Here is a 16,781-nt window from a genome sequence, read left to right as displayed (position 1 = left end):
CTGTAACACATTCTATATTCCTAAATTTAAGTCTTTTTTTTTTTTAAAGCACATTTAATTTTTTTTCAAATCCAAGTTATCCTTCATTTTATAACGATTAACATTTGAACTAAATATTCCTACATAAAATTATAATAATTATATGTTTTATAGACAAAATGACAATTCTTTTTTTGTAATGTATGGAATTAAAATAAAATAAAAGATGGATGCGGTGCCCTTGCACGAGGTACCCCAACTATGACTGAGGTTTGCAAGTGGTGCCGCCTAATTGTTAAAATAAAGCAATTTTTTGTAGATAATTTTGTAAATAATTGCAGATATTCTTTTTTTTAATCAAAATACCGATACTTATTTTATAGAAAGCAAATTTCTAGACGTTACTTATTTGTTTTTTTAGATGAAGATGGAAATGAAGAAGCAGTCACTTTTGCCGAAATGTTTGAAGAAGTGAAATTGTATGCATCGGCACTACGAAGTCTCGGCGTTAAAATGAACGATAGAGTTGGGTGTAAGTGTTATACGTCTTTTATGAATTCTTGCAAACTGATTTGTTAAAATCGCATATTAATGCTTTAAAAAACATGCAAAATTATAATGCTTACATATTAATATTTAAAAATCAAATACAGCATTTAAATTTCTGAAAACAGCTCAGTTTTTGATATAATAATCAATAAAAATTGAAATTTATAAATTAAAGCTACCTTCAAGTTAATTTTTATTTTAAAAAAAGGAATGAATTTATGAATCTCTTAGTCTGAAATTGAAAATTAATTGCATTTTTAATTTTAACCTCTGATAAAATAATCATACTTTCTTGAGTGCGCATGTAGCGAAAAGAGGGGAGGGGCCTTTCTATACCTCACCAGGGCTGAAATAAATATTTTTATATATATATATATANCATCCCAAAAAAAACGCTTTTTATTCTCAACCATACCAAGAACTAATTTGTTTAAATGGTATTTTTGATTAATATAAAATTGTACCTTTCATTAATTATTGAATATTCTAGTTAATTTACTAATGCTGATTAATTTCTAACCTTGGCGAACAAAAAGCACGTATTTTTTGGCCAAGTTTCTAACAATCAAAGTTTTGTTTAGTATTGTTAAGTAAAAATAGCATTTGTTTATACAATGCCTTTGTTTAGGTCCTGTGACTACTTTTTGTGACCTTTCTGTGACTGCTACACCCTATACATTTCCCAAAATATTTTATACAAAATTACAAATGCTATATGAAACATACAATGTAATACAGTATAAAAATGCTCTATACAAACATTACAAGAGTGTTCTATACAAAACACCGATTATACAAAATAAACCTCTAGCTGAAACATTTTTCTAAAGCAGACTAGAATGTGTTTTAAAGGGTTATACGTAAAATTAGAACCAGATAAACTAAATTTTTAACACATTTTTTTAACCATGCTTACAATCTATAAGACATCACTCTGAATAGAACAGTTATGGAAAAGTTTCAAAAAAACTGTTTTTCATGACAAAATGACACCATCTCAGCCTATTTAAACTTAAGTTTGCTGCTTGATATTTAAGATTATCTGCTGCTTCCAAGTACTGAATTCAATTTTCGAAACAAAAAGCTATTATTCATATTAAAGCCAACAGAAAAATAAAACTGAAAACTTAAATAGCTCTAACGTTATTATTTGTTGTTCGAAACTAAATTGTAAAATCTTCTTTTACTGAATTATAGGAATTATTCCGACTTCAAATCTTTACGTGTTTCTGCTCTTTGTCAGTAAATCTTTTTTCATTTCAGGCTGCTTCAAATGTGTTGAGCACAATGGAACCAAAAGTTCTTTTCACAGTCGATGAGCATAGCGATAATGGTGTTAAATTCCATCCAATAGATAATCTTGAAGATATAGTCAACAGTAAGTTTATTTTCTATTTATGTGAGTCTGTCTCAAATGCAAGATCTCAAATGCCTTATTTAAATTTTTGAATTAATTCACTATTTCATAGCAATTTATTTTTTAGTGTTAATTATTTTACAGTTATGGTATTTTTCTTCAATACATTTTTAATAAATCATTCGAATAATTTATCTACACATATTAGGAGTTATTTGTTAAAGTACAATAAAAATTGGTCTCTACTCTTTTGCTAATGTTTTTTTATTATGATATAAATTTTTATAACCGCAAAGTAGGGCTTCAATAAATAAAAAAAAATTCTATTACTATACACTATTTCAATACTAATAAATATTTAATTTTAAAATTTACTTTTGATTTCATGATGACATTAAATTTTTCGTTAAATATATAAAAATTACTGCTAAAATTCTTTTACTTGATGAAAAGTTGTATAAAGAATTTTTTACTTGATATATGAAAATGGTTCAATTTTTAGAGATATAATTCCATGAGAATTGTGATAATTTATCATCGTGATTATTTCATATCAGATTATATTGTAATAAAAAGTATGTATACAACATGATACAATTATTAAAATAACTATTTGCAATTCGAATTTGCAGCTGTATACCTAATAATTGGTATTTGGTCAGCCGAATAGCGAGTTTGCTGAATATTTGGTATTACTTGAAAGTATAACATCTTTCAGAATAAAAATTTGAAACTCGGAAGAATGTATAATTTCTTAATAACATTCCATTGAAGCACTCTCCAATTTTAGGAAAAAAAAGTATTTGGTACTGACATCAGAAAATATACCAGACACATTCTCTTAAAATGTAAATACAGTTAACTTCTGTCATCAAACTTAGCGCTGCTTCTTCCCATCCAGCTAAACCTGCTCTAATAAGATCTTCCTTAATGCATCTTTGCCATGTTAGTCTTGGTATCCCTCTTTTTCTCTTTCCGTCAGGTGCCCATGAGCTTGCAACATTTGCAGGATTGATTCTATCTATTCTTAATATAATTTTATACTTTATACTTAATGCAGTCTTATACTTTCAAATAATTTTTTTTTTCAGATACCCCATCATTGGAAAAAGTTGTCATTGTACACACCAATGATAAAACATTGTCTCGGGACATTTCAAACATCAGAAACAGGTAATTCAATCACTAAAAACAAATAAAGCCGCATTTTGTGAACTTTTCCTACAGTTTTTTTAAAACAAAACTTTGTGTTGTTTAGCTGCTTCCTGGAAGAGTTTTTGGAATGTGGTAAGACGCCAGATGGAACTACTCCAGATATTGTTTTTGAACAATTACCCTTCAACCATCCAATAGTTATCAACTTTACATCCGGAACCACTGGACTTCCAAAGGCTCCTCTCCATTCGGCTGGAGTAAGTGCACTCATCAAATGCAATAATAACATGGTAGTTACATGCGTTAATAATTAAAGCGTTGCAGTAAAGAAAATGGAGAGTATATTAGAGACATAATGTATATTAGAGATGTAATATATATTAGAGACATATAATGAACATTATATGTCATCACAGACAATTTATACATCATCATCATAGTTGGGCAGACAGCCCAATGTTAGCCAATGCCTTCCTCTGAAGATATCTCCATGACGACTTCCGATTTATCCTTGATCTCCAATTCTTTTCTTTAATTGCGAGAAAATCAGACTCCACTGAGTCTGCCCATCTCAACCGCGGCCTTCCCCGCTTTCTTTTTCCAGTGGGTCTGAAAAACAGTATCTTTTTTACTGTGTTGTCATTGCTCATTCGAATCACATGGGCGATCTAATTCATTCTATTTATTTTTATGTATTTAATAATATCAGGTTTATGAATCTTGTACAGTTAAATATCCTTCTCTTGTTATTGTTTTCACTTACACCACAAAGTGACTCCGCAAAATCTTTCTCTCAAATATTGCGATACAATTTTTCTCCAGTTTTGTCAATGCCTGAGCTTCAGAAGCGTATGTCAAGACTGGCCGAACAAAAGTTTTGTAGATTAAGAACTTTGTTTTTCTAGATAGAAACCTAGATTTTAAATCTTCTCAGCCCATAGACAGCCCTATTCGCCAGATAGAGTTGGTTTTTGATTTCAGGAGTAATTCTGTTGTCAAAGGTAGACAATTTATACATTAGAGATAATGTAATTTACATTAGAGACATATATTTATTATTCTTCAACATTATTATTTTTAAAAATACGTAAGTAACTTTTTTATAGTTTTGAAAGCAAAAATAAGAGACTCTGCTTTTCAGTATATATCTTATTTTTTTATTGCAATTAATGTTTCTTTTAAATTATTTAGTTTTATGGAGATGTCTAAGCTGGCGTTACTTCACTTACCTAGCCACTGGCAATCACTCAATTAAATAGCAACCAATATTTAAAACATTTCGATTGAGATTAGCATACGTATCGTTCAATAGGAATAGTGTAAGCAGATAGTTGCCATTCACAACAATAAAATTGCAACAATTGATAGATTTAATCTACTCATAGATGTAGTTCATCTTCTGACTTGGACATCTCTATAAAAACATGCTTCAAAAGCACAACTATAAACAAAAATAAACACGTGGTCTCTGATAACAGTCGGAATACTAATTCGGTGAAGTAGCACCGATCCACAAGCCATCCACCTTGATCACTAAGCTTGCAAAAAATAATTATGATACGTGCAATAAAATCTTAAACAGAATTTTCAACAGTTTTATTTATAACTATGGTTAATGCCCAAAACTAACGCAAAAAAATCATTTTTAGAACTTCTCCTCCGAACGGTTCTATTAAAACGTTTTAATAAATTAAGTAATAAAACCCCATGCATATATTTTTTTTAAAAAAGAAAAACGAAGTTTACGTTATTAAATGTAAAGAATGAACTTTTAATTTCCTATGACAATCTTTTTTTTTTGTGAAATAATTTCAATTTAATGTTTTCATTAATGCTCATTGAACAATAAGCTTTATGGCTTTTAATTAAAATGTTAAAGCTAAACAACTGCTCAAAGTGAAGTAAATTATGTAGATGAATGTAGGTGACTTTTTGCAGTTTTAAGTAAAAATTTACTTAATATATGACTAATTTGTTTTACTTTTGAAAATGTTAAAAAGTATTTTTGAAATAAAAGTTTCAAATTTATTTCGTTATAAATGATAAATATTTTTGGAGCACTTTAAATAAAAATGCAAAACTCACTACCATCTGTTGTAAGACTTAAAAATATTTTACCTCCCCTTACAGGAGAACTGAAATTTTTGTTAAATTAACATGCTTTTATCTTTTACGCAGTTTTCTTAAAGCTTTCTTACATCTTTTACGCAAAGAAAAATTTTATTCATTTTTTAATGTACGTAACGTCTTATATATATAAATTATAAAGCATAATAACATAAATTCCCTCTCTTTTTATGTCTTAATTGGTTTTGTATTATATTTTCAGACGTTCTTGGCTGAATTAAGAGATTTCGCTTTTCATCTGAATCTGAAATCTGGAGATACCATTTATACATGCTATCCTGTAAGTATAATTCAATTGAAAATGAATTTAAGAGAGACATCACAATGGAATGATAAAAAGCAATCGATTTCTCTTATTTTAAACAATTTTTCTAAAGTATACCCAGTCCAATTAACTAAAAGTATAAATGAAGACTTGCACTTACTCGAAAAATTCAACATGTTAAGTCGATCTGTTTTATCTTAATAATAAACTTTGAAAAGTGTTTATTAAAAAAAAGACAACTGACTCTTACATGTTTCATACCTTATTAATACGTTGAATGCCATGGGGGTCACCGGTGACCGGCACTGAGTTTGTTCGAAGCGCCACGGGGGTCACCGGTGACCGGCGAAGCCAAGATTATTAGAAACACATAATTTCAGTAAATTTTTAAATTTTTTTAATTTTATCGTTACTAAAATGGTTGAAGAAATTAATACAATATAGAACATACAAAAGTAGTTTTATAACCAACTTGCCCCGGACAGCGAATCAATATTTTCAAGTGGCAATTTGTTAATTGTGATTCTTGGTTTAATAAATTCAATTTAGTAGATTTTTATCCACCACTATTTCTAAACAATTCGTAGGCTTTTATAATTCACCACTTTTTTTAAGATATGTCATGCTAAGCCTTTTAAAAAGTAGCAAAATCTGTCTAATATTTTCAAATTTAGTTTGTAGTTATTTACCGTTGTGGCCAGACTGTCAAGCCATGTAAAATTAGCGAGGCATTCAACGTGCTGAGTGTTACTAAACAAACAAAAAAGCTGCAAGCTGCTTTACACCAAGCAGTGCAAAGAAATATTACTGCGGTTTCACTTATGGTGTAAAGTAGTTACAATTTTTACAGTGTAGGCCTAGTTTTGTATACAGCACAAAACATATCCTTAGTTCTTTTAATTTTTATCTTTGTTTTCCAACAATAAAATAGAGCTGATTATATTTCTTTCGAAATCAGGTAGGTTGGACTCTTTGGGATACGATGATCCCTCCCCTTGCTCTGGGGGTGAAGCTATACCTGCATGCCGGATGCCCGCATTACACGGAGAAGGGTGCCAATGTATGGGACATCTTTTCCAGGCACAAGGTCACTTTTGCTTTTATCGTCACGTGTATCGTTGACAGACTAGAAAAAGAAAACATCATGCCAAGTAACTCAACATTCTACATTAAAAACTACTACTTCTTATAATGAGTTTCTTATTACATTACTAATAGTTCATTTTTGTAATATCGAATACGATGAAAATTGTCTTTAAAATGTATGTAGGCTTTCTTAGAAACTACAGAATCAATTTTCAAAAAATTGTTTTTGTGCACATTTTAACCCATAATAACACAGGAATTATTTAAAAAATTTTAACTATTTTTATTTTTTTTATTGATGGTTAAAGTGAATTTATTGACACAAAAATCCCTTTAATTTTGCACTTTAATTTCATAATGTAAACTTTTCCGGGTTGTTTTAAAAATTGTGTTAAAATGTGCTCCATAGCAATAGAAGAAAAAAAAAGATTATTTTTTCAATCAAACAATTATTTTGTTGATCAATTTAGAAGGTTCCTCAGCACAGGATATGTCACCCTTGTTAATTCAAAGAAATGATACTTAATAGTATCGTTCGCAATGTTACTAAATCGCATATTTTAAACTTAGATGCTAACTAAAAGTTACTAAGAAATTAATAAAATTTCAATCTGCTTATTAAAAATTTACTTTAGGAAGAAAAAAATGTGTGCTGAAAAAAATAAGACACCCAATTTTCGCATTTTATTCAAAATAAATTACCGCAGATAATTTAAGATGATTTCTCTTTTTAATTTACATCGTTAAACAATGCAAAATACAACGTAAATGAATGAAAATAATGCGTGTTAATTCTGTTCCACGGAACATTAATCAAACTATTACGACAAACACCAGTGATATGTTACACATTTAAATTACTTATTTTCATAAAATCCATGACCTCAGTTTAAAAACCTACTATGACAACGCTATATTTCGAAGTAGGAGACACTGACCGAAAGGATGCGATCGATCAAAAATTCTGAATTAAAAGATCAATTACACTCTTCTTTGGAATAAAGTACAATTTCAATGAGAAATTGTCATTTATGTAAAACTGAGAAAAATTCGGTACATCGTTCACAAGTGAGTTTAAGACATTAGGATAGACCTCTAACCAACTAATAATAATTTGTGTATATTGTTGCAGTTTCAATAATTTAGCTTGTTAAAAACAAGCTTAAATTATTAATGATAAAATTAACCTTTGAAATAATATACCTTATTACAATCAGGTGTGCGATATCACTGTCAATTGCACTCTTCATTAGCTTCAAAAATTAAAGTGTGAAAGTTCGCTATGTTTCGAGCCTTCAAAACAGGCACCCATTATCAAAATCCACGACATGTAAAATATTGTTTTTGCAAATGAAGATTGCAATTGGCAATTATATGTTCATCTTCAGTTTCTTGGGATTATCTATTTCATTTCTGATAATTTAATGCATTTTGTGTGTATATGTTCTGTAGAACCTGGTACGAATTTGGACTGCCTGAAGGTCATAGGAATCGGAGGTAGTCCAGTGAAAAGACAAAACTTTGAATACTTGCGTAAAGTAAAAAGTGATGTATTTGTTGGAAGCATGTACGGTGAGTTACCCTTTGTTCATAGCATTTAAGTAGAGTAAAAATATGTTTGAGCCTTTAATTTGTCTGCTTTTGCCTTAAGTTAAATACAGCGATTAAAGTTATGACAATCAACTTTTACTCAGATTTAAAATCAGAAAAGATTTACTTCATTTATCTGTTTTTGCTTCCAGTTAAAGTAGATGATTGAAGTTATAGCAATATCTTTTCACTTAAATCTTCAATCGTTGAGTCCCTGCATAAAATTGAACAGGGAATTTCCCGATTACACACTACTATCAAATTGAATTACATGGGGAAAGCCAGTTTTTTTGATGCAGTAAAACCTGCAGCAAAATGTTCGGAAACTAACGCTAAGAGCAAAGCAATGTTTTATCTGCTTTTTGCTCCAAGTTAATTGTTATTCAAACATTTTTATTTAACAAAACAAAACACTATAAAAACTATGTCATCATTGTGGTCAATGCGAGACGGTAAGAAAAACTGCGTTGCAAAAGTTTTAAGACTTTCAAATGACTGTTTTAATCTGTTTATAATTAGGATGAGAAACAGTTTTGTCAACAAAACAGCTTTAAACCGTCAAATGTATAGTGAAAGTCTGTAGAAAAGTATGGGAATTTTTAACAGTGAACTAATAGCAGTTAAAAAGAGAAAAAAAAATCTATTTTTCTACAGTTTCTTTTATGAAAAATTGTTTTTTTTTTCTGTAGATTTTCGTTATTTTTTACAGTGTAAAGAGCGGTAAATTGATAGACAAAGTTATTCATAGATTTGTTGAAAGTTGTATTAAATTTTCAACAGTTTTTCTCACCAGTTCCATTATTTTAGAACAAGTTGTTCCCCTGAGTAACTTTTCCCGATGCAACTATGGGAACGTATTCTAAGATTCAGTTTAATAATTTTAAAATAATTTCGACAAATATTAAGTATTATACAGGTCAGTAAAACTGAATGACCAAATTTTAAATATTTTTATTTTAAAGGCAATTACACATCTTACAATGGTACACGAAATTCAAAATAAAGATTTAAGATCTTTTTTCAGTTTTTCAGTTACAAATATGCGATGCGTAACCGTTTTGCTTCGCGCCAAATTTCTATAGGGTTGTTCGGAAAGTGATTTCATCTTTTCCAANACAGAAAATAGTATTATCAAAAAAATTGCATAATTATTATAAATTTTGAAAGCTGATAGCAGGAATCTTACTTGTGAATATTTTCGATTGATTCCTTATTGTAGATTTTGGTTAGTGCCTTTCAAATATAAAGACTGAAAAACAGAATTTTTGGCATATTTTAAATTTTTACTACAGAAAAGGTAAAAATGCTGTTCAAGCAAGAAAACTCCTATCCAATGTGTGGAAGAGGTATTGACAGTCTATGCCAGTACAAAATGTGGTTTGCAAAATTTCGATTAAGATGCATGAAATAAACGAAGCCGGTTTAATCTGAGGAAGACACAATAAGGGCATTATTTAATGCAGACGAGAGCCGTGGTAGCTCAGAGGATGGAGTACTCGCCTCGCAATGAGGTGACCCGGGTGCGAATCCCAGCAATGGCTGGTCGATACGAATTCCGCACCTCACTCGCATCTACCTCAGTGCTGATGTAAAATATCCTTGATGGTAGACGGATCATGGAATAGAACTTCCTATGTAGCAAGACTTCCTAAATTCCTAAGCGATTCAGAACAATACCTCCTAGGAGAGAGAAGGCACGGAATACCGTAAACAAGAAATTTCCTCCTTTCAGACGTAATGACAGCTTTCGAATTTTCCTCACTGCGCAGCTTAGTAGCCTGAACGTAATGACATCTTTCTTATTTTTCCTCCACCACGCAGTTTGTTTGCTGCGTCGGATTCCTAAATTGATCCGTACTGAGGTACTCTCAGTTCTAGGAGGTTTTTGTTACAATCCCCTTTCCGTCAGGTTAACCATGAGGGGGTTTTGCGATTTTCCTTTCCATGTAACGTAAGGGAGCATTAGTTCGGGCAAAAAGTTCTTCACGAAAGTAAATTTTTCCCGAAACTTGTTTCAATGATTCTGTTGGGGCCGGGATAGCCTGGTCGGTAGGGCGCTGGGCCCATATCCAAGAGGTCGTGGGTTCGATCCTCGCCGGCCGAAGACTCCCCGTGTAGTAAATGGTGACTGATGCACGTTAAATCTGTCGAGTCTCAAAGTCCTCCATGTTCCCACAACAAATCAATACCTCTGGATTGGTTCAAAATTACAAGGCTACGTAGTTGAACGTAAGTAGTCGTAAACCCATGAAATTGGGTCGGCTGTTCAACGACGGTTATAAAATAAAATAAAATGATTCTGTTGTCATCTAGATTGAGCTCGCAATTACCAGGCTGCGGAGTTAAAAATTTGCAGTACTAAACTCAAGATTGGGTCAACTGTTCAACAACGGTTATAAAATAAAAATAATAATGCAAACTGGCAGATTACAACTCTTAAGATAGCTGAGAGATTAAATTTGTTGAATTTGACCGTTCATGATCATTTGAAACTGCTAGGTTTATTCTCAAACCTCGACATATGGGTTCCTCTTGTTTTTATATTTGTGACATTGCATTGACACCAAGAAAACTATCCATTTTTGAAGCGCATCATCACTGGGAACGAGAAATGGATTGTTTATAATATTTGTTCGGGTCTCTCGAAAAATTTTAGACGGTAATACCTTTACCTCAAATGGGGAGATCAAAAATCACCTGAATCAGTCTTCACCAGCAAAGAACGAAACTTTTATCTGCTAGGAATCGTGATGCTACCGGAAAGATGGCAAAAGGTATTGGACCAGAATCGACAATATGTAATTCAATAAAATTTTTACTCACTTTAAGAAAATCTTCTTTAATTTTCACAAGAAAAAAACGAAATTGCTCTCCGAACAACCCACTATTTTGTAATAAAGATCGTTGAACGTATTCAATCGTTTCTATTGCTGAACAAATGCGTTCATTAAGTGGTACTATTTTTGGAATCTTTGGGATAACTTCCTACAAAGAAATCAAAGCAAGGGCCAAGTGATTAAGTGTAAATTTCTTGTCCACACGCTCTAAATACTATTTATGAACGATGCAGTTAAAACTGTTGAATGTTTATAGGTGCTACGGAAGTGTTTGGTGCTTTTTCGGGATTCGAATTTAATACCCCTTCATATGGCGGAGAAATACAAGCTCCTGCTCTTGGAGTGGATATAAAATGCTACGATGAAAATGGTAATTATAAAATTATAAGCTCGTCTTTCCTCTTTAAGAAATTTTTTCAAAAAATAAATAATTTTTAGTGATTCGATCTCTTTGCTTTGTTCAATAATAATTATTTTTGTGTGTGTGATTAAAAACATTTTAAAATGATTCACTCACACTTAAAAAAAGAATACTCATATATTTCAGAAAAATAAATTTGAAAAATTTTTAATTTACCAAAAAGCAGAAATACTTCGATCACAATGGTAATTTCAACAAAAACAACTCATTACTCTTTTATGAATGCTCTTGTTAAAAAATTTATAATTTTCAGTGAAGTATTCTTATTTTTGTTCAGCAATAACTAGTTTCGTTCGATAACTCCAAAATTATCGAAGCATATTTTTTTTTTAAAAATAAAAATAAATAAAAACCTGTCTCATATATTTTAGAAATATTACTTTGAAACACGAAAATTTCGTCGTAAAAATTCCAATTTTTTTGTTCTTTTCCTGTGGTAATTGAAACATGTCTTTCTAATCTTGAATCATTGTTGAAACTTTTATCATTGTTAAATCTTCTCACAAAACAAAGTTTTGATAGGCATTTTATGGTTAGAAGGAAATTAATGGTAAGTAGGGCAAAACATTTGAGCCAATGAGAATTTTACAGTAGAAAATGTCAAAATGATCTCTCCTACGGTTAAATAGCCCTTCATACGGTAGAGATGATCTATATACTTTCACCGTTGCTGGATGTTTTAACCATCTAACAGACTTATTATGAAATTTCTGTAGCTTCTGTAATGTTTATTTCGAACAAAAATGAATTTAGGGAGTTTTTAAATTGAACAGTGTTCATTCTAGGAATTGGACTACTGTTCCATATATGTAAGTATAAAATCTACTCTGAAAGAATGAAATCGAATCCTGAATATTTCCGATTGTCTAGAAGAGAACAGATAAAAAACTTGTCCTAAATTGATTATTATAAGCACGTACGCCAACAGTAAATTTTGAAACAGAAAATAGTATTATCAAAACTTTAGACGAAAAACTGGAAATAGCATTTTTTTTCTTTTTTTCAGGACAATCTGTCGTTGGGGAGAGAGGAGAATTAGTAGTGGCGACGCCAACTCCGTCTTTTCCTGTTTTCCTATGGAAAGATATTGATAACAGGAGAATGAATGACACCTATTTTTCTAAGTATGAAGGTAAAAAAATGTTTAGATGAAAATATCTTCAAATACGAATTAAGTCGACAGTTTTTTGTGAATCTAGTTGTAAATGGCATTGAAAGTAAGTTAACCGTTTGAAGGCGACAAAAGCTCTCCTGAAATGGCTCTCCCAGACACTTTTTTGTCCTGGAACCAGGAAAATTCCCATGAAAGCACTTTGGGCCAGTTAACAAACTCCAGAGGCTGTCAGCAAGGCTCTAAAGGACATTCCAGAAAACTCACTTCATTCGATCTCTAATACTAAAGGCCTGGTTTCTTAAGACAAGCTCCTTCTCTGGGCGTCAGCGGGAAGTTGACGTACCACTGACGCCAACATAATACTGTTTTGTTAGCTCAGCGTGAGCAGTCGGTCCAACGCAGACATTATCTCGCATTGCGCATGCGTTAATAATGTTGAATTGGTATTGATTTTGTTATTGTCGACCAGTGCTTTAGAGAACAAATAATGACTTTATCCAAGAAAAAGCACGTTATAGCTTAGTTAAATGAAGAGGAAGAAGAAGCCATGCGTAATGTTAAAATCAAAATCTTGGCTGATTTCAATGCTCTGTTGGATGATGTCCGCCATTGCTACTGTCGTTAACGTTGTAATCCAACTGCAGTTGATTCGGACGTCAATCGTCGCTCAAGCTGAGCTTTCGATGACGTATGCTATCTAACTCGCAAATTGACCAATCAGGGGTTAGCGCTCAATTGTTCAGTGTAGAGCCCCTGAATTAAACAGGCCGGCTCATCATCTATTTTTGCTCCAAAGAGCTAACATAAGCACAATACTAACATAACGTTAACTTGCGAACTTTTTTGTTCCAAGATTGCTTGATAGGTCAGCTCTGATAGTATAGGAGCCTTAGTTCAGTGTAAGCTATCCATCTAAGTAGACGTGCTCAAATCAACGTGGGCGTTGTAATCAACATAGGCATGTTTAGATAACGTCCGGGTCACCAATGTGAGGCTAGATTGCCGAAGTTGTCAACCTTTATCTGTCAAAAGATACCCCAAGAAAGAATCGAGTTAACGTCTTATATACTAATGAATTGTAATTGTAATACTGTACTGGTAGTTACACTACAAATCTAAACTGCAAACCCGATGTCTCTTTTCCTATGTTGACAACATTTTACAGCAGAAAGAGTGCAAAACTCAATTCTTGAGCGAACTTCAGGAGACACGTTATTTAAAACACCTTACATACGATAACATGTGAATACAGATAATGTATATGCAAATCTATGGTATTGTATTTTTTTTCCATACGAAATTTATGTAACAGTTTATTAAGTAATTTATAGGGCAGTTAATGTTTTTTCTTTGTATGGCGTCAGGTTTAATTCAGAACATATATTTTCGTTATCGTAAATTTTTAATCTTATTTTAATTTGGAGCAATAGTACTGCATCCAAACCTCGTTCCATTTAACGCTATATCCAAATCAGTCAAATGTATAATCATTTTAAATTAAAAGAAATTATTAAGTAGATGTGTAATTTATTTTACGAAAATATAATTTATTTTCAAAACGTGCCTACTTTATTCTTATGAAATGCATTATTTGTCTTATTTGTTACACATTTGTTTCGAAATGCGTTTTCATTTAATTCAAAAATATCAAAGCCTCTCTTGTTAACCTAATAAGACGTACCATTTTGATTATTCAAAACAATTATGTATGATATCATTACAGTATTTTGCGATCAGTATTAAAAATCTTGATAAAAATTTCAAAAAGAAAGTTTTTATAGAATTATAATTTATATTTCATATAAAAAAAAACATGCATTTTATAAAGAAAGAAAATATTGTCTTTCAGGTGTGTGGTCTCAAAACGACGAATGTTGGATAAATCCTAAAACGCATGGAATAGTTGTGATCGGAAGAAGGTTTAATCCTGTTCTATTTTGCTTGTTTTTTTCATTTTATTCTCATTTAAACACTTTAGAACCATTATGTATATTAATACGAGATGCACAAGAGGTGGATAAAACAATGGAAACACTTCTATACAAATAAATTTTCTCACATTTCTCAAAAAATACTATTCTCATACATATCAATGAAGTTTAAAGTTTTTAGACTTTTGAGGGACCGATAATAAATTACTAACAGAAAATAATGTTTTTGAACACCCTATACCAAAAATTTATAGCAGTAGATTTGTAACTTGTGTTAGTTATTTTGGCTATTATATGAAATAATTCTACAAAATTTCATCTATAATACTATAAATATATAGTCTGAATTTCACCTGTATGTTTTAATGTTTTTAAAGAATGATTGAGAAAATTAAATTATACAGTGATTTCATTAAAAATATTAAAGAGCAAAACCACCTTGCTATAAATAAATATACTAGTTTTTTTTCAACAAAAAAAAAACACTTTTTACAACGTTTGTTTAAAAAAAAGGATTTATTTGTTTGTATTTTTTTGCAGCGATGATACTTTGAAACAACATGGAGAGCGATTCGGTTCCGGAGACATCTATTTTGCAAGTAAGAGTATTCCTGTGTAATGTAATCATGTGTATCTTAAATGTAAACATAAATTTGTATTTATAACTGACAGTATCCATAAATAAAATAAAATTTAAAAAAAAACATTCTTTCATAAATTTTTTACCACGTGTGACCCCCATTGTATAAGTACGCGTAAAAGCTACAAAAAAAAAATTTTTTTTTGATTGAAAAAGTTTATTTAAATGGCCTTTCTTCTAACCATAGCGTCCTCTTAAAACAAGATTGTAGTTCGTCTTATAATGTATTAGGATCATAAAAAATAACGACTTAAAGCAATGTTCTTAATATTAAATTTTCTTTATTTTATTAATGTTTTCATTTGTTGGGCATAATAGCTCTTCAAGTATTTGTATAACAAAAAATTTGCTACCGCGACACACTTGAAAAATTCCAACTTCAACTTTGTATGAAGGTAATTGCCATAGGTGTTCCTTGTATAGCAGAAATTCAAAATTTGTTACATCATGTTTATATACCATGCACTGTGTTTATATTTTCATTTATTTTCCTTTTTTTCTTGCGCCACCACGGTGGCTCAAGTGATAGAGCGCTCGCCACTCAACGAGATGAACCGGGTTTGAATTCCAACGCCGAATGGTTGATACGAGTTCTGTTTCTCAGAGGTAGACATATTCTCAGTGGTTGATTATGGGTTAGAACCTCCTTGAAGTATGAGTTAGAATCCCCTTGCCATCCAATTACCTTCAGGTTCTATTACCTAAGGAGGTTTTCGTAGTTTTCCTTTCCATGTAAGACAAATTCAGGTTAGTTCCATCGAAAAGTCCTCCACGAGGAATAGTTTTTCTCAATACTTGATCCAGGAGTTCCCTTATATTCTGAATTGGGTTCAAAATTACAAGGCTACTAAGTTGAACATTTATAGTAGCTGACTCAGATTTGGATCGACTGTTTAACGCCAATTATAATATATGAGAAAAATTTCTGGATAGGTTTAAAAATATGAGGAATGTTTAAAATGTGAGCAAAATACAAAATCGATATTATATCACTACTCTCGTGGAAAATTCAATATTTTAAGGTGGAGTTTATTCAAATTGAAGCAAATATGTATGATGTTATGATTCAAAATGCGCGTAATACGGTACAACTTTATATTGATTTTCATGAATTGTGCATCTTACATACAGGAGAGGAGGAGTTAAGTTAGCTTATTCACCAAGCTAATAATTTGCATTTGCTTTCTTTTTGAGTTCTGTTCCTTCATGTAGCTTTTGTTTAATTTCAGTCCATCAGATGGAAGAGCTGCAAGATTACATCTGCGTAGGTCAAGATGGAACAGACGGAGACACAAGGGCAGTTCTGTTTGTGAAGCTGAAGAAAGGTCATACTTTCACGCCTCAGTTAAAGAAAAAGATAGCCGACACAATCGACAGGGAGTTATGGGTGGACTACGTACCGGAAGTCATCTTGGAAACTCCGGACATTCCAGTAAGCGCAATGATCATATAACTATACCAAATGGTGTCGGGCATTATCGGAAATAATGCTCTTAAATTTTGTAGATTTATTCTTTTTACATCTGGATTAAATCTAAATTTTAAATAAAAATATAAATTATTAATAGTTCTTAATTTTAATAGTATTTTGATTCGTATAAAAAACATAAATGATTTTTTTTCCACAAATGTAGCAACAAAAATCAGTAGTGGGGGCTGATAATGTCTGCAAACTTTCATGTTCATGAAGTAAATAGACTGCATTATTACTGATTATATATATATATATA

At 31.2% G+C, this 16,781-nt stretch overlaps 1 protein-coding gene across 1 annotated transcript in view; it reads left to right on the top strand.

The window, feature by feature from the left end:
- The window catches only part of LOC107457292 (acetoacetyl-CoA synthetase), a 93,653-nt gene that overhangs the window by 75,301 nt on the left and 1,571 nt on the right, over nt 1–16,781 (top strand). Inside the window, exons 2-12 of the mRNA XM_071179511.1 lie at nt 1,792–1,906; nt 2,977–3,058; nt 3,144–3,297; nt 5,370–5,447; nt 6,391–6,583; nt 7,971–8,090; nt 11,202–11,315; nt 12,373–12,498; nt 14,330–14,399; nt 14,952–15,010; nt 16,281–16,483. Of these exons, the coding sequence (XP_071035612.1) occupies nt 1,816–1,906; nt 2,977–3,058; nt 3,144–3,297; nt 5,370–5,447; nt 6,391–6,583; nt 7,971–8,090; nt 11,202–11,315; nt 12,373–12,498; nt 14,330–14,399; nt 14,952–15,010; nt 16,281–16,483 (1,290 nt within the window). The 5' untranslated portion in view covers nt 1,792–1,815. The remainder of the gene's footprint in view (nt 1–1,791; nt 1,907–2,976; nt 3,059–3,143; nt 3,298–5,369; nt 5,448–6,390; nt 6,584–7,970; nt 8,091–11,201; nt 11,316–12,372; nt 12,499–14,329; nt 14,400–14,951; nt 15,011–16,280; nt 16,484–16,781) is intronic.

Source organism: Parasteatoda tepidariorum, chromosome 4 (assembly GCF_043381705.1).
Source record: "Parasteatoda tepidariorum isolate YZ-2023 chromosome 4, CAS_Ptep_4.0, whole genome shotgun sequence".
NCBI lineage: Eukaryota > Metazoa > Arthropoda > Arachnida > Araneae > Theridiidae > Parasteatoda > Parasteatoda tepidariorum.
This window is presented reverse-complemented; position numbering and strand designations above follow the sequence as displayed.